We start from the raw sequence: 24,389 nt of genomic DNA on the forward strand, positions 1-24,389 counted from the left end.
AATGCCTCGTTTATAATGGGTTTTCATGTTTTTGAATCATCGCTCTGGCCTGACAGGGCATCATCACAGTATGGTGAGGGGTTTAACATTTCCGTCTCACGCTTGAGGCTAAAATGCCGGCAGTTCTGACTCACGTAAGTACGTTTTCTTTTATCATTTGCCACTGATGATTCAAACGCGAGTTTTGGGCAGTGTGGATTAACGTTAGCACTTGTTGTTTGTCATTTCTCCGATCACAAATGCAGACAGAGTTTTATGTTTACGCGGCGCGATGCAACGCAACGCGTAAAAAGACAGTATAAGTCATTATAATCAGTAATTATGTCCCTACTGGATGCAACAAATGCCTCGTTTGTGATGGGTTTTAATGTTTATGTCTCGTCGCTCCGGCCGGACACGGTATGTGAGGGGCGTAACATTTCCGTCTCATGCTTGAGGTATTCGGCCAATCACAACGCACTAGATCGCTGGCCAATCAGAGCACACCTTGCTTTTTCAGACCGATGAGCTTTGTAAAAATCGACGTGTTTCAAAAAGGCGGGGCATAGAGGAGAAACAATAATGTACGGTATGTGGAAAATAATGTGTTTTTTTAACCTTAAACCGCATAAACACATTTCATTACACCAAATACACAAAATAATGTTCTTTTTAGCGGCATCATATGACCCCTTTAAACATTTAGAAATGCTGCCTTGCAACTAATTGAAATAAAGTAAGTTGAAGTACTAAAATTATTAAAACTGAAATTTAAAAAATAAATTGAAGCATATATATATATATATATATATTAGTGCTGTCAAATGATTAATGCATCCAAAATAAAAGTTTTTGTTTACATAATATTTGTGTATATACTGTGTATATTTATTATGTGGTAACATGCATGTGGTAACATGCATGCATATATTTAAGAAAAATATGTTATGTTTATATATTAAATATATTTATATATAATATAAAATATAAGAATATGAATATATAAATGTATAAACATGTAAATATTTTCAAAATATATACTGTATGTGTGTGTATTTATATATACATAATAAATATACACAATACACATACATGTATAATGTAAACAAAAATGTCTATTTTGGATGCGATTTGCGATTTGAATCGTTTGACAGCCCTAATATATATATATATATATATAAACAAACAAAAATAAAAAAGCACAAAATGAAATTTATAAAACTTAAACTAAAAATAAAACGAAAACTGAAAATAAAAATAAATACTAAAACAACACTGCAGATAAATATCTGATATGGTACTTATATATTGTGCATCCCTAATTTTCATTTACAAATTTTTCATGCTAACAACTGTAAGAATATATATGTAGAGTATCTAGATGATAAATAAGATGGGCACAATATCACTGCCACTTTGCATTATGGGCTATAAGAAGACTGGACTCACATTTGACCATGACCATGTAGACATCGATGGTGCAGATCTGAGGTTGAGAGAGGCGTTCCCCTTTCTCTAACAGATCAGGTACTTCTTGTGGTCGCATAGCAGAGTAAGGCTCCGCCCCATATGACATCATTTCCCAGACTGTCACACCTACAGATAGAGTCACCTCTTATTGAATCATCAGCTCCAGAGTGCAATGTTTTATAGTAACAATTTATCGTGCGACACATGGACTCACCGTAGCTCCATACATCACTCTGGTGTGTGTATCTACGGAACAAGATGCTTTCCAGGGCCATCCACTTAATTGGCGTCTAGAAATTGCAAACATTAGGAAAAAGGTCAGAGGCACAGTGTAGTGATACTGGTTGAGGAACTGCTTTGAATATAGTACATATACATTAACAGTCAACATTTTGGAATATAATTAAGGTTTTTTAATATTTTGGAAGAAGTCACTTATGCTCACCAAAGGCTGCATTTATTTGATTAAAGCACTGTAAAAACAGTAATATTGTTAAATATTATTACAATTTAAAATAACTATTTCTATTTTAATAAACTTTAAAATTTAAATATATTCCTGTGATTATTACTCCAGTCTCCAGTGTCACAAGATCTTTCAGAAATCATTCTAATATGCTGATTTGCTCAAAAACATTTCTCAATATTGAAAACGATTTTTTTCACTTAATTTTTTTTTTCTGGATTCTTTAATGAACAGAAAGTTCAAAAGAACAGCATTTATTTAAAACAGAAATGCTTTGTAATGTTATAAATATTTTTACTGTCACTTTTAATCAATTCAATGCGTTCTTGTTGAATAAAAGTATATTCTTACTTACCTTACACTTAGCACTGTATCATAGTTTCCACAAAAATATGAAGCAGCACAACTGTTTTCAACATTGATGATAATAAAAAAGTTTCAAACAGCAAATCAGCATATTAGAATGATTTCTGAAGGATCATGTGACATTGAATATTACAGTTTTTACTGTATTTTTGATCAAGCAAATGCAACCTTGGTGAGCACAAGAGACGTCTTTCAAAAACATTGAAAAATCTCTATTATTTCAAACTTTTGACTGATAGTGTAACTTGATCGGCTTTACCTTAATTTCATTGAAGAAGTATTTCTTGTCATCAGGGTAGAGGAGGTCAGCGATGCCATAATCGGCTATTTGAACAATAAAGTCGCTCTTGAGCAGAATGTTGCGGGCAGCCAGGTTCCTGTGGACCATTCGCTGCTCCTCTAGATAGTACATACCCTAGGAGGGAGCAAGCAAGGAAAGACTTCAGTTGTTTAAGTGGGCTTGAAATGAGCCAAATACTTCAAAACACACTTTATGTCCCTCTCACCTTGGCAATCTGCACACACCAGTTGAGCAGTCTCTGAGGGTTGAGGCTCTCTCTGTGCTGCTGGATGTGCTCCAGCAAAGACCCCTGTGGGCTGAGCTGAGTGACCAGCTGCAGACTGGGCCCTGCACAGATGCCTAAGAGCCGGACTATATACGGGTGGTCCAGACTCCCCATAGCCAACATATGCTGCAAGAGAGAAAGAAGTCATTCAGGATGTCATTTTGTATGTGGGCTGATTTTGAATGTTTTTATCTGGTTGTCATGTACATGTATTAATGAATGGTTAACATTCTGACAGTGCAATACAAATGTGACCCTGGAGCACAAAACCAGTCTTAAGTCGCTGGGGTATATTTGTAGCAATAGCCAAAAATACATTGTATGGGTCAAAATTATTGATTTTTCTTTTATGCCAAAAATCATTAGGACATCAAGTAAAGATCATGTTCCATGAAGATATTTTGTAAACTTAATTTTTGATTAGTAATATGCATTGCTAAGGACTTCATTTGGACAACTTTAAAGGCGATTTTCTCAATATTTAGATTTTTTTGCACCCTCAGATTCCAGATTTTCAAATAGTTGTATCTCGGCCAAATATTGTCCTATCCTAACAAACCATACATCAATGGAAAGCTTTATTTATTTTATTAAATTTTATTTATAAAGCTTATATTTAAGCTTATTTATTCAGCTTTCAGATGATGTATAAATCTCAATTTCGGTCAAAAATTGACCCTTATGACTGGTTTTGTGGTCCAGGGTCAAAAATGGATTTCAAAAATGAAATGAAATTAACAGTAATTGTGTTCATTTATTATCACAGAGCAACCCATACACTAATTTTAAAAGAATGGGGTCTGGACAAATTTTTAGTTTTTGAAAGATGTCTCTTTAGCTCACCAAGGCTGCATTTATTTGATTAAAACTACAGTAAAAACAGTAATATTGTGAAATATTATTACAAAGTAAATTTACAGATTTCTATTAAAATATATTTTTAAAAGTTATTTATTCCTGTGATGCAAAGCTGAATTTTCAGCATCATTACTCCAGTCTTCAGTTTCACATGATCCTTCAGAAATCATTCTAATATACTGAGTTACTCAAGAAACATTTCTGATTATTATCAATGTTGAAAACAGTTGTGCGGCTTAATATTTTTGTGGAAACGTCATATAATTTGATATTCTTAATTGAACAGAAAGTTCCAATAAACATCATTTATTTAAAATAGAAATCTTTTGTAACATTATTAGTTCCTCATTTACTGTAAATCTGTGATTTTTTTCATTTATCGCCCACCACGCAAACAGAATTTTTTTAGAAAAGCTTTTGAATAATCACTTACCATAAGTAAAAATATAAAGTGCATAAAAATATGTGTATTTTTTTTTTTTTAATTTATAAAAAAATATAAAAAATAAAAACAAATAATTAGTATATATAGTGTATTATTAGTGTATGTAGGCAATATGTGCATGTGTGTGCATGTGCGTGTCTTACATCTGTAATTTCCTGAAAGGTCTGTCGTCCTGTACGGTCTTGAATAGTCTTGATAGCCACTGGAATCTTTACAGTGTCTCCCTCTGGTATCCAAATCCCCTGTGAAGAAACAAATGAAATATGAATGAAGAAACAGAATAAGTAAGTCAAAAAAAAGAGAAAGAAAACAGTGCATTAGGAGAACACCTGGAGGAAGTGCTTCAGTAAGTGATATGAGCGATTGTCAGGTTTCGCTATGAGCTCATGTAATGACATCAGAGTTTGTAAGTACCTTGTGCACAGTGCCGAACACTCCAGAGCCGAGAGGTTTGATCTTTCGTAGTTCAGACCCTCTCAGAATGCGTGCATGAACTTTTGCGCCTTTTTCTCCAGGATCCAGTGGTTCGAAACTCTAAAACACATCTTTAAACCTTAAAAAACTTCAGCAATTAAATTTTCTGAATGTATTTTTGAATATATAACTGCACACACCTCCCCACTATGCAGATATCTCCTCATGGCACGTTTTCTGCGGATGGCGACACTTCTGCGATAAAGAACGCTCAGCACAAACACTGAGAATGCGACCAGTACCCCGAATATAACACTCAGCACTATAGCTGTCACCGGCAACCTGAAACACAAACTGCACAATTACACACTGACAAGCAGCTGCAGGTGATTCATCACACCAGCAGGGGGAGACACTTACCCAGCATCTGACCTGGACGAATCCACACAATCATTCTGACCTGGACCCAAACATCTGAGACAGACAACATACAACATGCATCTTTTATTAATTTGCAAAAAATTTTTTTGATAATATTAGGCATTATCATTACAACTGATATACATTACTGTTCAAAAAAATTTTAACCTCTTGAGACCCTGTGACCTCATATGAGGACATTATATTTTGGTGTATTTCTCTGAGACTATACATGCCACAGTTTTAAGTCTGGATGTCCTGTACAGAGCACATTCAGGGCTTTTCAGAGATGTTTCACTATGACCACTCCCTCTCCTTGGTCTTCAAATATGTCTGATATTAATTTAGTGACACTCTTATGAAAATATGATAATATTTTGTAATTATCATTTAAATCTGTCTAATTTTTAAACTGTCTGTCATAAATCAACATCTCAGGAAAATGTTATGGGGTTTCAAATCAAAATATGACTTTCTGTTACGAAACAGGACGTTGATTTCATACATGTCCTCATATGAGGACACCGGACTTCATACGGGTGCAATTACAAGTAGATGATTTATATTAATTTGTTTTTATAATAATAATATGTTCAAACATGCAGTTTCTTTCTTATAGATTTTTACATTTCAGAATATAAAGCCATTCAGTTTTTTTTTTTTTTTTTTTTAAATTGAGTCCCGATGTCCTCTACCGTATGGAAGCATATAGGTAGCGAAAGGACATAGCATAACTTATGAATGAAATATCATTTTTTTAAAAATTTTTTATGCTCTAAACAATGTAAAGACATGAAAAAAAACGATTTTTTTCCTAAAAATCTTTTCTCGGGTCTTAAATTAATACTTTTAATACTTCTTTTAAAGAAATTAAAACTTTACAGCAAAGATGCATGAAGACATTTATCATTTTAATAATCAGAAGATTTCTATTTCAAATAAATTCAGTTTTTTAAAACTTTCTATTGATCCTGAGAAAGTATCTACAAAACTGTTAATAAGCACAACTGTTTTTAACATTGATAATAATATTTCTTGAGCAACATATCAGCATATTAGAATGATTTCTGAAGGATCATGTGACACTAAAGACTGAAGTAATGATGCTGGGGGGGATTCTAAAAAATCTTTTTAACCCCAAACTTCTGAATGGTTGTGTACATTAAAATTAATGTACACAACCAATTAAAAATTTATATCTCAGAGTTCAGAGTTCCTCATTTACTGTAAATCTCTCTCTCTCTTTTTTTATTTTATTTTATTCCCCACAGGCAATCTGAATTTTATTGTAAAAACTTTTGAATAATTGCTAACCATAAGTAAAACTAAAATGTGCATAAAATATGTGCATTATATACATATTAAAACTTTATTTGATATAATATATTGCAATTTTTGACATTCTGAGCTTTCTCACCCCAGGGTGCAGTTGGCATGGCATGGTTGGCATTTGTGCTGGCTATTGGGGAACTTATAAATGATGAGCCCATTTTCCCCCTGAACCCCCTCTGGACATGAGGACACACAGTACGGCCCGTCCTGCAAATGTGCACAGGCTGCACACTCATTAGCACCCTGCAGGAAGAATAAGAGATGATTTAATAAATCAAACAATCCATGCAAACAGTGAGTGATATTCTTTCAGAGAACAATAGATTACCGGTCCTTTGCATGTGTGTTTGCCGTCCTGCACAGCACACTCTTGGTGACACGGCATACACTCTTTTTTAGTTCCGGCAAACTCACGTTTTTCACTGTACAGATCAAAAGAGATGATTCAGGGGTCTGAAAATCTCTTGTAGTTCTCACAGTACTAAATCATACGCTATATTGTTTCCTTTTCTACAGCACATATATTAAAAGAACACACACTGGGTGTGTCTCAGTCCACTCCCTTGTTCACTGCCTAGGGAGCGCAGTTCTTAGCGCTATTTCAGTTGTAAATTCATTACAGTGCACTGAAATTTTCATTCCAGACTGCTCAATATAGTAACTACACTGGAAATGTCTCTTAGCCAACATACTGTACAGGTTACAAATAGTATTTTTTTTTAATCTAATTAATTACATTATGTGCCAGTTAATTACTACCCAAAATTGAAGTCATTATTGTGCTAGATGAGAAAAGCTTCTTACAGACATTACAAAAAATAGGAAACCTTTAATAAATAATGATAATAAATGCATATTCATGTTTTTTTAAATAAATATTATATAATAATAAATATTGAAATATGAAATGACTTTTTTTAATGATACGCTATGACACTATACCGCCAGTATGTGGAGGCAAGTCACTGTTTTAGTGAATGAATCATTAAGTCATTCATTCAACCGATTCGTTTAAACAGCTGATTCATTCAGAAATGAAGCAAGTGACTGACTTTATGAATAAGTCACTGAATCATTGGCTCACTCGATTCGTTAAAAACCGCGGATACATTCATGACGCACATCAGTTAGCTGTACACACACACACACACACACACACACACACACATATATATATATATATATATTTAATAATAATAATAATATCATTTGAATGTGTTATTTTTTCCATAATTAATTGCACCAAATTTACACATTAAACTTACGTCCTAGTTACAAGCACATATCATACACTTTTTAACTGCTACAATGAAGATGCATGTAAAAAAAAAAAATAAATAATAATAATAATAATTTGGAACTGGAGAGCAGAATGAGACACAGCCATTGTCCTATACTGACCCTGACAGGAAGTTGCATTGTGGTACACATGTTCCTCCTCTGCTGTAGTTCTTGCAAGACACACACTGATCGGGTCCCGGACCCCAGCAGCCCTCAGATGAACACAGGGGATCACACACATGCCCTTCTTCAACTACAAACACACAGCAATAATGAATTGTTAACTAGCAATAATGAATAATGATATTTTTTTATCTTTAATATTTTTAGAATGTTCTTTTACATTTAATATGCAACATATTCCAGAGGACTTCTAAGCTAGAACCCTCTTCAAGAGAAGTTGTGTCTTTAAATTGATGGCACTATCAGAATTAAAGGGATAGTCCACCCAAAAATGAAAATTTGCAAAAGAATATATTTTGAAGCTCATCAAGCAGTTACAGTTCTACTGACTTCCATTGTATTTTTTTGTCAATGGGAACTGAAACCGTTTGGTTACCAACATTCTTCAAAATATCTTCTTTTGTGTTTCAGAGAAGAAAGAACGTTTGGAATTACATGAGAGTGAGTAAAAAATCACAGAATTTTCATTTTGGGGTGAACTACCCCTTTAAAACCACTTCCCTAATGACAACCCATAGCTAGTCCATTTGAAACATTTTGGTAGTACAGCATATGTGCTCACTGCATTGCTCTTGTGGGTGGTTGTCCTTGATGTCGAGGGGTTTCTGGCGGCGCTGGGCCCGAGGGCCGCTCCCGAACAGACGTGTCCAATTAACAGTGTGATGATAACAGAGCTGTTTGTTTCCCGTGATGTAGATGCCTCCGTCACCGATCCGTTTCAGTGAGCGAAGACCCAGGGACTTCAATGTAGGAATCTTCATCACCAAAAGCGAGTAACCTCTGAGAGATAACATGTGAAAAGGTCATTTGGAAAAAAAATTACAAATGAAATTGCATTGTTCTTAAAGTCAACATGAAATGATCTGACCCATTTATTTATTTATTTATTTTTATTCAAGTTGCTGGTTTTATTGTGCACAATTCATTAATGTATGTTAAGATAAATGCAAAAATGTATAGTTTCCTAATTGATAAAATCAAGTCCCACTGAATATGTTTCATTCAGAAATGTATCAGTTAGTGAGTTCAGTTTATTCTTAATTCTTTTTAGCATTCATATTTTCATTCAGATTTACCATTCAAAGGTTTTGTTTTTTTTGAAGTCTCCAATGCCGCCAAAGCTGCATTTATTTGTTTTTTTAAATACAATAAAAACTGTAATACTGTGAAATATTATTACATTTTTAAATAACTGTTTTCTATTTTGACATATTTGATCTTTTAATATTCTATTTTAATATATTTACAAATGAAATTTATTCGGCAAAGCTAAATTTTCAGCATCATTACTCCAGTCTTCAGTGTCACATGATCCAGAAATCAGAACATTTCTACTTATTATTAATGTTGAAAATAGTTGCAGCTTTTTTCCAGTATGCTTTGATGAATGGAAAGTTCAAAAGAACAGCATTTATTTGAAATAGAAATCTTTTGTAACATTATAAATGTCTTTACTGTCGCTTTTGGTCAATTTAATGCATCCTTGCTGAGTAAAAGTACTAAAAAAATTAATAAAAATCATATTAACTCCAAACTATAGTGTATGTCAGATAAATAACTAAAATGGGTTGTGAACACCATTTCATGTTGACTTTAAGACTCTTGAAATCTCAATCCAAAACTGCTGCAGTTGGGTTAGTTGCAACAAGATCAACCTTCAAAAAATAGCATCGCTCCCCAGTATTTTCATGAAGACTCTACCCATTTAATTCAAATAACATCTCAAGAGCCTCATTCATGGTTGTCAGGCATAATCATCATTGTGAATGAACTTTTCATTATCGACAGAAATGTTTCCATGCAAGATTCCCATCCACCAATCTGAAGCTTAAAAATACCACACCACCGAGCTGATTGTAAAGCACTTATAACTACTGCAAAATATGAGATTGTAATGATTTATTTATGAATATATAGAACAATCAAGCAAAGGGAGGGAAAAAAGAGTACAAGCTAAAAGCTAAACACAGTCCTACCTCTTAGTGCTTATTCCTCTGGGGGAGAAGAAAGCAGTATGAAAACAAATAATAAATGTCACACAACTTCTAGAAATGTCAGGCAAAAATGATACTGGTATTATAATAATGACTTCTTTTTTTTTTTAAATACTTTTTTACTTTTCCAAAGAAACTTTGTAACTGAGTGGTGATTGTCCATGCAAAACCACAGCTGTGGTGCTAGGTCTAAAACTAAAACTATTAAGAATTGTTTTCATTAACTTAAACAAAGCTGAAATAAAATACAAAATAATTATTGGATGAAAACCTTAAACTTACAAAACTTACATGAGAATTAAAAATGTTGCTTTGAGGAAAACTGAAATAAAATGAGTACTAAAAAAAACAAAAACAAAATTTAGTAGTAAAAAAAATTAAATGTAATATATTATTAAGTACTATGATAATATATAAATAGAACTAAATTGTTTAACTTGTTGCTAGGCTGTTGCGTACTGGTCAAAGTCAAAAAAGCCAGCCAATATATTCTGATCCCTACAATATGGTCCCAACTTAAATGTAAGTAAGGGATTTTTTGTTTAATTGTCGGCTAGGCAAATCCAATCACTTAGAAAAGTGATAGCACACCTCTCCACTACAAGTTGAATGATTTAAGCCAGTATCATTCATGTCTGTAGCACAAACAGTGCAAGCACTGCTAATAACATGAATGCTTTGTTTACACTGATGCATTTAAGCATTAAGAAATGAGGAGACTGCTAAATGACTAACAAACAGAGGATGGGCGGTATGCTCACCTGTACAGAGTTCTTCCCTGTATTGTTGCTAGATTTGAGAAAACAGAAAGATTTTCCAGCTCTTCAGGCCAAGACTGAATACTCAGAATATCTGTCAAGTGGACAGAAGAGTGAGTTGAATGGTGTACAGAGAGGGCAGAAGAAATGGCAAAGATACACACACACACACACACACACACACACACCTGTGATCTCTCTGACAGTGTTGAAGATCTTCAGTTTCTTTGGATCAAGAGCACTTATATTATTGTAACTGTCTCTGTGGAGGAAAGAAAGGTCACTATTTCTGAACAGTATGTGATGCATATTGCAACTATATTTGGGTCACTTTTGGCCAAGTGGACTTTTACAAAATAAACTTTCTTGAACACCTTTCACACTCTTACTAGTTTAATTTGTCCAAGAGTGGGTAAGAAAGGAGAACTCTGTTGTATTTTTGTCATGAACATTTCAATCACCAGCGTCTCAAATCCTGGTGATCTCAAATCTCACCCTTTAATTCCTGTTACAAGGAAATGCAGGCTGCCCTGAATCTTAGTGCAGTTTATGAAGCTGTCGATGTTCTGCGAGTCTACGGTCTGTCTGGAAAGTGTACCAGTGCCAACACATGCTGCGCAAAGAGAAAAAACCAGAGAGAACACAGTTATGATTGAGAACACACAAAGATGGTCATGAAGGAGATTGTGCTTGTTTCTCAATGACTAGTGAATATATAATGATAATAAATATCTTAATAATGATAAGAAATAAGAATGCAACTCATCTTTTGCGACATACAGGAGTGGCATACAAAAGGTCAAAGACAACTTAATTGTAATTTTTAGCACATTGTGTGGAAATGGTTAAAAATGAAACATATAGTGGATATTCAAAAGGACTAAGAAAAAGACAACAGTAAATATTGACAATAGTATTACATTCAGGAAAATCAGTAAATTGTTCATAGTTAGAGTTTTTGAAAGTATTTTTTTTCCTATTAGCTTTACATACACTATAGGTGAAAACTTTGGAATAATTCAAATGTGTTAGTGTTTTTAAATAAAGTCTCTTATGCTCACCAAGGTGGCATTTATTTGATCAAAACTACAGTAAAAACTGTAATATTGTGAAAAATTATTGCAATTTAAATGAACCATTTTCTATTTTCATATTTCTTTAAAATGTAAATTATTCCTGTGATGCAAAGCTGAATTTTCAGCATCATTACTCCAGTCTTCAGTGTCACATGATCCTTCAGAAATTATTCTAATATGCTGATTTGCTGCTCAATTACTATGCATTATTACTGGTGCTCAATTATTAATAATGGTTCTTATTATTAGCAATGTTGAAAAAAAGTTTTTTCTGCTTAATATTTTTTTGTGGAAACTGAAAAATTTACTGTCATACATACTGAAGACTGAAGTAATGATGCTGAAAATTTAGCTTTGGAAAACTTTGGAATAATTAAAATGTGTTAGTGTTTTTAAATAAAGTCTCTTATGCTCACCAAGGTGGCATTTATTTGATCAAAACTACAGTAAAAACTGTAATATTGTGAAAAATTATTGCAATTTAAAAGAACCATTTTCTATTTTCATATTTCTTTAAAATGTAAATTATTCCTGTGATGCAAAGCTTAATTTTCAGCATCATTACTCCAGTCTTCAGTGTCACATGATCCTTTAGAAATCATAATTACTATGCATTATTACTGGTGCTCAATTATTAATAATGGTTCTTATTATTAGCAATGTTGAAAAAAAGTTTTTTCTGCTTAATTTTTTTTTGTGGAACCTGAAAAATTTACTGTGATACATACTGAAGACTGAAGTAATGATGCTGAAAATTTAGCTTTGCACCACAGGAATACATTTCATATTAAAATATATTAAAATTGAAAACAGCTATTTTAAATTGTAATAATATTTCTATTTTACTGTATTTTTGATCAAGTAAATGCAGCCTTGGTGAGCAGAGACTTCTTTCAAAAACATAAAAAAATCATACTTATGGCAAACATTTGATCAGTAGTGTAAAAACAACAAAAGTATATGGTATGCCCCCATTTAGATAATTGGGTAAACAAAGTGTGCATGTTACCTTTCGGACAGAGACCCCCACACGGCTCACATCTTTTCACTCCTTTTTTATCCACCTCCATTTTGTCTGCTGGACAGCTGCTAACACACGAACTTCCATCTACAACAAAGTTAGCTGAAGTACAAGAGAACAGAGCAAGTAAGTATAAAGGCAGGATGTCAAACTACTGAATTAAACAATAAATTCTTTAAAAACCATATTTAGGTCCCGTCGGGAGAGTGGGACATTCAGTTTAAACCTTTAATGCTATGCTACAGGTAAATGCACTCTGTGTAACCCAAGGAAACACTTACTAGGACAATGTGATACACATATTGTGCCATACTGGTATTTTGCATTAGGATTCGGTTCCAGTTTGAACGTCACTTTATTATAGATGAGAGCCTGAGGACACTGCGGCACACATGACCCCGAGTTGTTAAAATTTCTGCAGGCCTGTAAACACACAGACACCCAAGTCAAAGCAAGCAAGGTTTGATTCATGAATCTGGTATGTTAGTGCAACACATGTTCAAGAACTGGTGTAAGTTTGTTGAACATACAAAGCAGTTGGTGTCGAGCGGCCCGGTGCAGCCCCCGGCACACTCTATGTGACAGCACTCGCTCGGGCTGCGGCCAAAACAACGGCTGTTGCACTGTGGTGCGCACACTGTCTTAGTCACTGAGAACGAGAGAGAAACATAGTCAGCAGTGTGTGTGTGAGATACAGAAAATTGAATAACTAATAGTCAGCAGTGTGTGTTTGTGTGTGTGTGTGTGTGTGTATGTGTGTGTATGTGTGTGTGTGTGTGTGTGTGTGTGTCTGTGTGTCTGTGTGTGTGTGTGCACTAGTTTGGGTGGTTTTTAAGGACACAAATTTGTATAATGACATGGGTCTAGACACAGGTATAACAATATGCAGGTGGTTTATGAGGAAACTTCCTGTGTCCCCGTAATTCAAAAGGCTTTAAAAACATACTAAATTGTGTGTGTGTGTGTGTGCTCTGAGTTTCCAAAGACTTACAGATTTGACAGGAGTCATTTCCAGGACCCCAACACCGACCCCCACAAGACTCATGACAGGGAACTAAACAGAAAATGCACTATAATTTATACATTTCCATAAGATCATCACCCAAAGTAAAAATCTATTTGGCTACACATTCAAAACAAATATCTTTAAAAAATCTTCAGCTAAACAGAACTCCATTAGGCCTCCTGAGCTATGAAAAGACAACATATGATCCTCTGATAACAATTATTTATTAAAATGTATTATAAATATTTATATAAATAGTTATTCATTATAAATATATACACTACCATTCCAAAGTTTGTGGTCAGTAAGATTTTTTTTAAAGAGCTTAATACTTTTATTTAGCAAGGCTGCATTAAATTGATCAAAATTGACTGTAAAAACATTTATAATGTTACAAAATATTTATATTTTAAATAAATGCTGTTCTTTTGAACTTAAGCAGCAAACACTTTTTTTCAAAATTGATAATAAGAAATATTTCTTGAGCGTCAAATCAGCATATTAGAATGATTTCTGAAGGATCATGTGACACTGAAGACTGGAGTAATGATGCTGAAAATTCAGCTTTGCATCACAGAAATAAATTACATTTTAAAATATATTAAAATAGAAAACAGCTATTTTTATTTTTATATTTTATATATATATATTTATATATATTTTTATTTTTATAAAACAAAACGCATATTATAAGCAAGTTTTATGTCTCCTTACATTCTGGTCCGTTGTCTTCAATGATGATTTCTGCCCCACTGTCTTTCACAATGTCTAGCCAGTTAATCTGCGGCGCATAGCTCAAGAATTTATTCTGGATGATCTGCACTCCGCCCTCCAGGATCTCTGCAGATCACAACAAATATGAGAAATATGGAAATATCAAGATAAGATCAAAGACAGAATGGTACTTTGTAGAAGTTAAAACTTGAAACCTGTCCTCTAAACTCTCAGAAAAAAATAATAATAATAAATAAACGCAAAGAGATTTTACAAAGAAAAATCTTTTCTAGGATTTCAGGTTTCACCATGTAAAAGTCAATGCCACATGGTAGCTAAGGTTTTGTTAGGTGATTGTTAGGGCGTGATTTCATAGCACAAATGCCAATATTCATGCTAAGAAATTTTGAAAAACACCTATGAATAATCAAACATTACTAATAAAGTACAGTATATACTGTGATCAGATTTAACATTCATATTGATTCCACACATTGAGTCACAATAGAATTAGCAAGAGGTTAAAGGAAGGGCAATGGAAAAAATGACAAACATGTTCATTGATTCACACACTCACAGACACACAATGGAAAGATAAAACTACTTGGATTGTATTTCACATTAAATGTGTCATGTTTGCTGAAGCAGGTCGGGACATGCTCTAACCTAACTGTAGCCATCTAACGTCAATCTCCTGGAATTTATCGCGAGGAACAATATAATAGAGGATTTTTCTACGAGCTATAAGGCAGTCACAAGTATGTGTCGGTCCAGGTTTGGGTTTATGATGTGATAATTCTCATTTGTGTGTGAATTCTTTTAATAAACCACATACATAAACAAATCTTTTTCTGTCCGTTGACTCACTCTTCCACACCACACCCTCCAGAGAGTCTTGTTGCCATGGAAACTGCGTGGGCGTTTTGACAGAATGTGTTTCTGTGGGTGCAAATGTGTCACCTGTCACGTAAGTGTGAGCGCACCTGTTAAGTGTGTGAGGCCCAGCTCCTTTAGTCCGTACACTCCATCTTTCTGATAGTTGACGAGGATGGCGAGAGCGAAGCGATCTTCATATAGAGACGTCCCTCGGATGACTCGCAGCTGTTCCAGCGGTAAACGTCTGAACTGGTTTATGGCGATGAGGATGTAGCCCGTAACCTCACGGATAGACTGTGAAGAGCGGTTGTGTTACACGTTCATAAAATGAAACATAATAGACATACAGACTCAGACATGAGGCTGGACTGCTGTGAGCTCATGCACACTTGTGCTTTATTCAAAAGTGGCCTGATCTCTTGTTACATCCTACAAATGTTGTCTATTTCCCCCACCTGTAGGAATGAGAAATTGCGGTTGTGCTCCATCTGCGTGATCTCCAGGTTTCCTATGACAATCTTGCAGCCCGTGTACATCTCTTTCATGAGTTTGTACTGGACCTCAGAGCTTCCTGTCACACTCAGCGAGTTCTGTGTGCCTGTACACACTGTAAAGTAAGCGAGAGAAAGAGTGAATTTATTGTAACAAAAAACAAATGCACGACCATTTAAAAGTATGGAATTTTTTTAAGTTTTTGAAAGATGCTCTTATTCTCACCAAAGCTGCATTTAATCCAGAATGTTAATATTGTGAAATATTATTTCAATTTTAGACAACTGTTTTCTATTTTAATATATTTTATATATTTTAAAATGTAATTTATTCTTGTGATGGTAAAGCTGAATTTTCAGCATCATTACTCCAGTCTTCAGTGTCACATGATCTTTCAGAAATAATTCTAACATGCTGATTTGCTGCTCAAGAAATATTGCTTAATATTTTTCTGGAAACCACGATACATTATTTGAAATATAAATCTTTTTTAACAATATAAATGTCTAACAATATACAATCACTTTTCATCAATTTAATGCAACCATGCTGAATGCAACTATTAAATTCTTTCAAAAAAAAAAAAAAAACTGTCCCCAAACTTTTGAACAGTAGTGTATATAATACATTAAATACATATGTTCAAATATTTTTTGCATAATGACTGCTTCAATACATAATATCTATAATATTACTCTGTGTTCTCTGCTAATATTTAAAATTTCATGCCCATTTATATATTTATGTGGTAAAATCTTTGTAATTAGTGGGATAATGACCAGCGATTGTATATTAACAAAAAAATAATTCAACAGGGGTCATTATTTACAGTAATGACCGAATGAATGCACATTATGCCTTATTTAATGCAAAAAAAATTTAAAACATGCATCACCTGATTATATCACAATTTCAGTGAATATTTAATATTTCATGCCCATTTATATATTTATGTAGTAAGAAGCTTTGTAATGACTAGAATAATGACCAGCAATTGCGTATTATCACAAAAATAACTTGACAGGGGTCATTATTTACAATAATTGCTAACTGACTGCACATTATGCCCTATTTTTAATGCAAAAGAAATCTCAAACTGAGCATCAGATGACAATATCACAGATACAGCTGTTGTTGTTTTTCTTGCATTGTTGTTCATGTAGTGACATCAGGAAGGCAAACTGAAACGTAAAAGAGGTCTAAGGGAGTTTGAGGTGAAGCTATTTTGCATTTCAAATTTTGCCTTTGGTTCAAATCTGCCACGGTCAAAACAAGCCATTACTGAGGGTGGGTGTCTAGGAAAAAATATTCCCATTAATACTTAGAGGTACTCAGAAATGCCCCCAGGAACCTTTACAGATTAAAACTCAAAGAAACAGAGTTCTTCTGAGAATATGGTCAATTTATGACCCATTAGGATCAGAACGCAGGTTAAATAGAGCATATAAGATTAGAGAATCACATATCCATAATGGCAGGTATGTTGAAGCGTTTCTATTCTCATAAATAGAGCAATGCATCTCTTCAGAACTGAATAACACAGACACTGATAACACACATACTGTAAACTGTTATCAGCATTACAGAGTCCAACAAATGGGCCTAAAGGTCTCTTGTAAAAGACAAACAGGTGTTCGGTCCAGCCACACAGGTGTGGTGTGTCAATCAGACATTGTGTTGGTATGTTTTTCAGAAAGAATTCTTGTAGGTCCAGGCTGTATTTAGGAACCTTTTAGTTCTTATCAAACTTCTCCTTTGGTAAACACAGACACAATGCAAACATAGATCATGACAGTCTTATTTTAGTATTTTTGATATACTACAGGTTTACAGGTTTTGTTAATATTTTGAATTAGATTTATTTTATATTTTCACTTTAATTTTAGTTAGTTTATAAATTTTTGTCATTTTTTGTAAAAATGGAAGTTTATTTAGTTTTACTTACTTTAATACTTAAAGTTAAACTAAGTGAGAATGAGAAATTAAATATAATTAAATAAGATTACGTTTTTTATATATATTTTGTGTTATTTTAGTTACTATTTATTTTGTTTCAAGTAATGTTTTTTTAATGGTTCTAGTTTTAGTTTTAGTTATAGTTAACGATAATAACCCTGAATCACAGAACAGTGAGATACTGGAATTGGTATATTTTCTTAAATTCTCTTTCCCCTTGGTACAAAATAAATGCTAAACAAATACAGTCTTGCCTTTAACACATACACAGTTCCCATACTATATATATACGTGTACTGAGATCTGAGAACTTGAACTGATAAGATCTGGGGTTCAACTTTAGGGTGTTATGGCCCACAATAGGACAGGTAAAGCCAGTAATGTCAGAAAAGGCATCAAACCATCAGTTAAACCAGAAGTTTGTGTTTTTAAAGGTAAAAGTATTGAACTTTTGCCTGCTTAGATTATTCTCTTGAGGAAAAAGACCCCAGTAATCACACTGAGCTCAGATCTACCAAAACACAAATTCTGCAATGTCTGAGATTTCTATATGAAACATAACATCTGAGCTATATTCACATTCATTTTATGTCATTTAATTCTGTACACATGCTGTATGTCAGCACATGCCTCATTTGTTAAATTTAGGCTATTTCTCTTAAAGGTGCAGTAGGAGATCTTGGAAAATGCTAACTTTAGCCTGATAGCACTGAAAGCGAACGTCCCACCCTCCTTGCAATCGCCATCCAAAGCCACACCCCCTGAACGCATTTACGCTCACAGACCAGAATACCAGAGACAACATTACTACACGAGCTGGCGCGAGGACTGGATTAACCGCTGGGCTGGGCATGTGTCATTCACCGGTGAGAAAAACTCCTGTCTGCGCGAACCTGGTGCGCAGAGGTATGCTAATACATACGTTGACAGGCAGGTAGGAAAGCATATTAAAACGCTTGGACTGAGCTTTGATTGGACGAACATTTCTTGATCCTATGCCTTCCACAGAATATATAAATACAGACAAATACATTTAGACCACTTAACTTAATGATTGCTATCGGGATGTGAAGAAACTTTCAACCAGCATAACAAAAAATGTTTCTGAAGACAATCACCTATTGCACCTTTAAGGAGAAGATCCCTAGGAGAGACATTTGATCTGAGATACCTAAAAAGTTACTACTTGAACATACGAGCTCCATTAGGTCTCCTGCGTTATGAAATAGCAACCTCTAAGCACTGGAGTTGTCCTGTAGGTTTAAGTTCACAGAAGCACTTAAATGGAAGCTGCAACACTGCATTCCACCTGTAATGTTCCTAAGAACAGGAGCCCTAAAACAAACAACTACAAATCAAGAATCATTTCATAACTCCCCTTGTGAAAAAGTGCACTTAACTGTATTGAATGTGCACTCGTAGTGTACTTCAAATATTAAAAGCATTTGTTTTAAAAAAAAAACTGTACTTGGAAAATATAATATTAATAAAATGAAAGGCCACTTAAGTATAAAGTACACACAATACTGTAAAAAAAAATTTTTTTTTTAAATTAAAAGAGAAACAGATAATGTCCTGGCAGAATATTACCAATGCATTTACTGTTACATTTACTAAATTACAACTTTATTATTACAAATGTGTAATAATTACAAATATATTTAAGAACACGACATAAAGGTTTCAACAGAAATTACATTAAAGTATACAGTATTTTAGTTTACCATAAATGCTTGTCAGTACACTTGTCAGTAACCATGTTTCAAAGACAACAGAATTATGTAAATTATGTGTAAACTGTAAATATTATATGTCCGAAAATATTATATTCAGTTTGCACTTAAGTTTTCACAAGTACTCTTTTAAAAGAATACTAAAGTATACTTTTTCCACAAGGATCCTTATCATAGTGACAGACCACGTTTTTGCCTTGTCTGTTTTTAATTGTTTTTATAAATATGCACTAGATGCATGTCTTTGACCACATGAATTCTGTGCTTTTAAGATGCCGCGTTAAAAGGAAAAAGAACATTATGGAGATAGTTCACCCAAAAATGAAAATTCTCACCCTCAAGTTGTTCCAAACCTGTATGAATTGATTTCTTCTGCTGAAAAATACGCACACACACACACGCACACACACACACACACAAATATATTCTGAAGAAAGTGGGTAGCCAAACAATTTCTGGTCCCCACTGACTTACATAGTATTTTTTTCCATACCATTTAGTTACCCACATTCTTCAAAATATCTTCTTTTATGCTCAACAGAAGAAAGTCAGTCACATATTTTGAATGACATAAGGGTGAGTAAAAGATGACAGAATTATCATTTTTGGGTGAACTAACCCCTTATAAGAAGTTTTAATTTTAAAAAAGTTTGTTCATAGTTTAATAATCTGCTGTGCTAAATGCATGAACGTGATGTGAACGGCCCTCAGTCTGCGCACTCAAGTGTGCAAAAACGATCCTTTGACGTAAACCAAGAATTTGGCAGTGCTCAAAACTGAGTATTTCCATAAATGAATGTACAATGAATGTGGAGGCGACAGCAGAAACAGAGAGGCTACGCACACTGTGCTTGTGAATCTATTCAACACTCCTGGAGGAGCGGCCTTGAGTATGTGTGTGGGAGCCTTTAACACACACTGTACTACTCATACTGACGTCTTCAAAACTCCACTCAGAACACTTCACAACAATGCCAAAAGGTCGACAACTGCCGTAATCTTCACAGGACATTTCACATTATCTTTTTGTATGACTCAAGTGCAATGGTCATCTGAAAACTATGCATTCACATGTTACATATTAGTAAAATAAGGCATGTACCATATGTATTTCTAAACACGGTTGGCACAGGTGTTCCTGAATACATTCTTTCAAAAATGCTTTGTAGAGCCATATAGAACATTATACTGATATTCAGTCAAACTTTTCACTATAATGTTCTGTTTCTGCTTTTTGTATGTATCACAGCAGCTCATTGTGAAATAACATGACAATGTCAGTCTGTTACTTTGAAAAACTATTCTGTAGTACATCCTGTACGCCAGAATCATTCCAACATAACTCCTCTAGCCAGACAAAGATATTGCACTGTTCAATATGACATTGGCAAACATAAAAATGCCTCACAGTGAAATTATGAGTGTTATCAATAATGACAATGGAATTCTTTACATACTGATTCCAGCAGAGGTAACAGTTAAATGCATTTAAAGGGATAGTTCACCCAAAAATGAAATCTCTGTCATTATTTACAGCTTGAATATAATACACGACAACTGCACAGATTTTTGGATGAGTTGAAATCTGCACATACTTGGATTTTTTAGAATCACACTATCATTCCATGCATTTGGTGGATATTAACGTTTGATATTTTGAGACTATTTTAGAACACATATTTCATCTGTCATGTGTCTCCCAGCAATGAGGCACATGTTTATGCATGAGTTTGTTGTGTTCGGAACAACTTGAAAGACTGGTAGTGTGTGATCCTCAGTTGTTTACTGTATGATGCCCAATTTTTCTCTGTAACAATTTATAAATCGCCATGATGTCTATTCAGATTTTAAAGGTTGTATAGTGTATTTCAGTCTTTACTAGCCCTCATGTCGTTCTAAACAATTCTTTCATGAAACACAAACGGTTGTTAATCAATGATAATCATCCACTTCATTGAGTTGTTAAACACTGAGACCAAAACACTGAATCACAATGAACAAGAATCCTTTCAGTGTAATTCATAAAGTGCAATCTATACGAATTATGATTTAATTCCAACCAATTAATTGAAAAGATCTGATTCAAAAGAATAATTCCATTCATGAATTGAACATTGTTTTTTTTTTCTCAACCTCTCAAGAACGCACCAAGACGAGCTGGGATGGACATACTCCATCAAGATTTCACTAAATAACAAATTAGATTTCAGTCTGTATGCTTTACTAGCCTTGGAATATAGTGCATGGATTGTATGGACTGCATTTAGAATACTTTTATGGTACTTTTGCAACCTTTTTGAAGCTTGAAAACCTCAGTCAACATTTATTGTGATTGCATGGAAAAAGGTGAAATTCTTACACTTTTAAAAATTTTATTTTTGGGCAAACTATCCCTTTAATTGGCATTTGCAGAAAAGAGTACTGATCAGAAAGGACTACTTCAGATTTTAAAACATTTGTTTTCCCATGACACAAGCATTAAATATAAAAAATGAAAATATGAAATAAATTATGCATTATTGGATATTTACTGAATATTTAAGGTTCATTTAGATGCTCCCCCCCACCCCACACCCACACTGTTTTAGTTATTTACAACATAAATACAAAGTTCTATCATGAAACTCTAGATGGCGCAGGCCGATAGGTTCTAACTCATGATAGAATCACATCATTACCACAGCCGTTTTAATTGCTTGCACAGCCAATAAGCTTTCTGCTCAACATTCAAATACTCGGCTAGTGCTTGCTGTAGCAGTTGCAGCGCACTTCAGAAACCCTCCACCTTCCCCAGCTCCACCTGCATAGATGTGCTACGGAGTAGTTTTATGTATGTTTATATGGGGGTTATTTAATGTATGTTATATGTGCAGCAGCAGTATTTCTTGCATGCTCACAGCAGCATGTCTGTGGATGTATTGGCAGTAGCAAGTCTCAGTACTTGCTCTGCCGCAGCAGCAGCAGCAGCATAGCAGATCTATTCCACCAAGACCAAACACATTAACATTGTCATGTATATTACCATGCTAATAGTTGTCATGACAGAAATAAAGAAATGCATGATTTGTAAGAGATTCTATAGGTGTATTGAGGGGGTCGCAGTCAAATAAGATTGGTCTGAGAGATGACGTGGGATTATGTGACTCTGTCCAGTAGTTTCACCTGTTGCCAGTGAGATCACCTGGACTACACACCTGTTGTTGTTCATGCCATTGAGCTCCACCCTTCTTAGTTAACACTACTGCAGAGGCCAAAGATCAACCAGTGCATCAAATCACATCTCACTCTGTCTCTGTTTATGTGTGTGTGAGCCAAAACAGATCGTTTTCCTTGTGTTGTCTAGTATTTTCTTCATGGATACTTCCTGCATCTGATAATTGCTCATTAGCAAATGCAAATTATGTGAACGTAAACATTTTACAAAATACTGTAACCATTGATGTAACCAAATATGTAATATTTGGTTGGAATTAACAATAAAAGCATTCACACATTGATGGACTACTATTTTGAAAACTGGGATGCTCTTTGAATAAGGCCACAGTTGATCCTCTGTGTACACAAAACCAAAAAACTAGACAACTAAACAACTAGACAAAATTCTAGGGAATGAGATTCAGTAGACAAGAAGCAGTAAAACGCAGTTGGCATCACAAGTTCAAACTCCTCTGTGATTCTTTCTTTTCAGAAGACAGCCGTTGAGTCAGGGAACAGGTTTAACAAAATCTTCTGGTTGAGTCACTTGTTATTTGAACTGAGCACTGATTTAGTACAGGAACAAATCTCGCCTTTTACACTCACAGTCTAAGATAAACAAAGATATCTCGCTTGGGCACAATGGTGCAGAAACAGGTTTTCTGAATGCATTACTGACAACAACATCACTATTTTGGGATATTTTGGGATGTATATTGTGTAAACATATGGGTTTAAACAAAACACATTTTGTTACAAATTTGTGGAGCTGTTTGTAAATACTACTTTAAAATTAAAATTACATTATATTCACAATATTTATATGCAAATTACACTTTATTATTACTATTACACTTGCATGAAATTTATGCACTTTATAGGCTAAGTGTCAGTTTAATAAAAGTAGCACAAGCATAATGCATTAGCATGCTAAAGATTCAAATGCAAATGTTTATGCTGTTCTCTTATGTCGCAGACAGGCGCATTGTGCATCACAGTAAAAACAGATTTACCTTCATGTTTAGCTTCCTCCGTCTGAGCGCGCGCAGGTGAACGGAGCGCGAGACACAGCGCGAGCATCTGCAGCACAGCAGCATTCATCTTCATCATCCTCATCAGAGAATATTCCCAATCTGAAGTCAGTCCGTCAGTCTGAGCAGACAGTTAAATATTCATGGCGAAAGAAGCGTGGAAGAGATGATGCTCCCTTCACTTCGGTTTGTCCAAGTTTGACAGAAATTCCTGACTTAAGTTTTTTCTCTCTCTCTTTTCTTCCCTTTTTAATCCAAAATGTTCAAATATCATATTCAGTGTAGTGCAAACGAAAAAAATACCAAGTAGTCCATTTCCGTCTGTTACGGAAAAGTTTATAGGCTAGACTATAAAATCCTTCAGTAGCTATACGTCAGTTCAAAGCAAACACTTTGATTCAAACTAAAATTGTAATACAATCAAAAGTTTGAAGACAAAAAAAAAGCGACCAGAATACAGACGAGGTTACAAGATTTGTAAATATGAAAACGCTCGAGAGCACGCAGGAATGTTGTCTCGAGGTTTGTTACCTGTTTACGCGTACAGGTGAACGATGCTGAACGCTGATTGGGTCTGATCAAGGTGACGTCGACCGTGTAATTCCAAAGCCCGTGCACTAATTTATTTCAAACATGTAAACAAGTCATAAAGCCTTGATAGCGAACTCTTGGCCATTATGAATTTCCCTCAGTAACCATACAGTCTTCACAGCCTACACTAAAAACACCGACACTCTCACTCACTCACTCTCTCACT

At 34.4% G+C, this 24,389-nt stretch overlaps 1 protein-coding gene across 1 annotated transcript in view; it reads right to left on the bottom strand.

Moving 5' to 3' along the window:
* Positions 1 to 24,186, bottom strand: part of erbb3a (erb-b2 receptor tyrosine kinase 3a) — a 29,181-nt gene extending 4,995 nt beyond the window's left edge. The window contains exons 1-25 of the mRNA XM_016518547.1: positions 24,164 to 24,186; positions 23,615 to 23,877; positions 15,681 to 15,832; positions 15,333 to 15,519; positions 14,350 to 14,475; positions 13,621 to 13,683; positions 13,160 to 13,278; positions 12,911 to 13,052; positions 12,618 to 12,731; positions 11,028 to 11,145; positions 10,721 to 10,794; positions 10,536 to 10,626; positions 9,757 to 9,774; positions 8,343 to 8,560; positions 7,718 to 7,850; positions 6,645 to 6,738; positions 6,402 to 6,559; positions 4,985 to 5,038; positions 4,765 to 4,906; positions 4,565 to 4,684; positions 4,294 to 4,392; positions 2,788 to 2,973; positions 2,541 to 2,696; positions 1,664 to 1,739; positions 1,429 to 1,575 (exon numbers count right to left, since the gene is read on the bottom strand). Coding sequence (XP_016374033.1) covers positions 1,429 to 1,575; positions 1,664 to 1,739; positions 2,541 to 2,696; positions 2,788 to 2,973; positions 4,294 to 4,392; positions 4,565 to 4,684; positions 4,765 to 4,906; positions 4,985 to 5,038; positions 6,402 to 6,559; positions 6,645 to 6,738; positions 7,718 to 7,850; positions 8,343 to 8,560; positions 9,757 to 9,774; positions 10,536 to 10,626; positions 10,721 to 10,794; positions 11,028 to 11,145; positions 12,618 to 12,731; positions 12,911 to 13,052; positions 13,160 to 13,278; positions 13,621 to 13,683; positions 14,350 to 14,475; positions 15,333 to 15,519; positions 15,681 to 15,832; positions 23,615 to 23,717 — 2,890 coding nt within the window. The 5' untranslated portion in view covers positions 23,718 to 23,877; positions 24,164 to 24,186. The remainder of the gene's footprint in view (positions 1 to 1,428; positions 1,576 to 1,663; positions 1,740 to 2,540; positions 2,697 to 2,787; positions 2,974 to 4,293; positions 4,393 to 4,564; positions 4,685 to 4,764; positions 4,907 to 4,984; positions 5,039 to 6,401; positions 6,560 to 6,644; positions 6,739 to 7,717; positions 7,851 to 8,342; positions 8,561 to 9,756; positions 9,775 to 10,535; positions 10,627 to 10,720; positions 10,795 to 11,027; positions 11,146 to 12,617; positions 12,732 to 12,910; positions 13,053 to 13,159; positions 13,279 to 13,620; positions 13,684 to 14,349; positions 14,476 to 15,332; positions 15,520 to 15,680; positions 15,833 to 23,614; positions 23,878 to 24,163) is intronic.
* Positions 24,187 to 24,389: the final 203 nt, after the last annotated feature.

This window comes from Sinocyclocheilus rhinocerous, unplaced genomic scaffold (genome assembly GCF_001515625.1).
Source record: "Sinocyclocheilus rhinocerous isolate Xijiao unplaced genomic scaffold, SAMN03320098_v1.1 scaffold1982, whole genome shotgun sequence".
Taxonomy (NCBI): Eukaryota; Metazoa; Chordata; class Actinopteri; order Cypriniformes; family Cyprinidae; genus Sinocyclocheilus; species Sinocyclocheilus rhinocerous.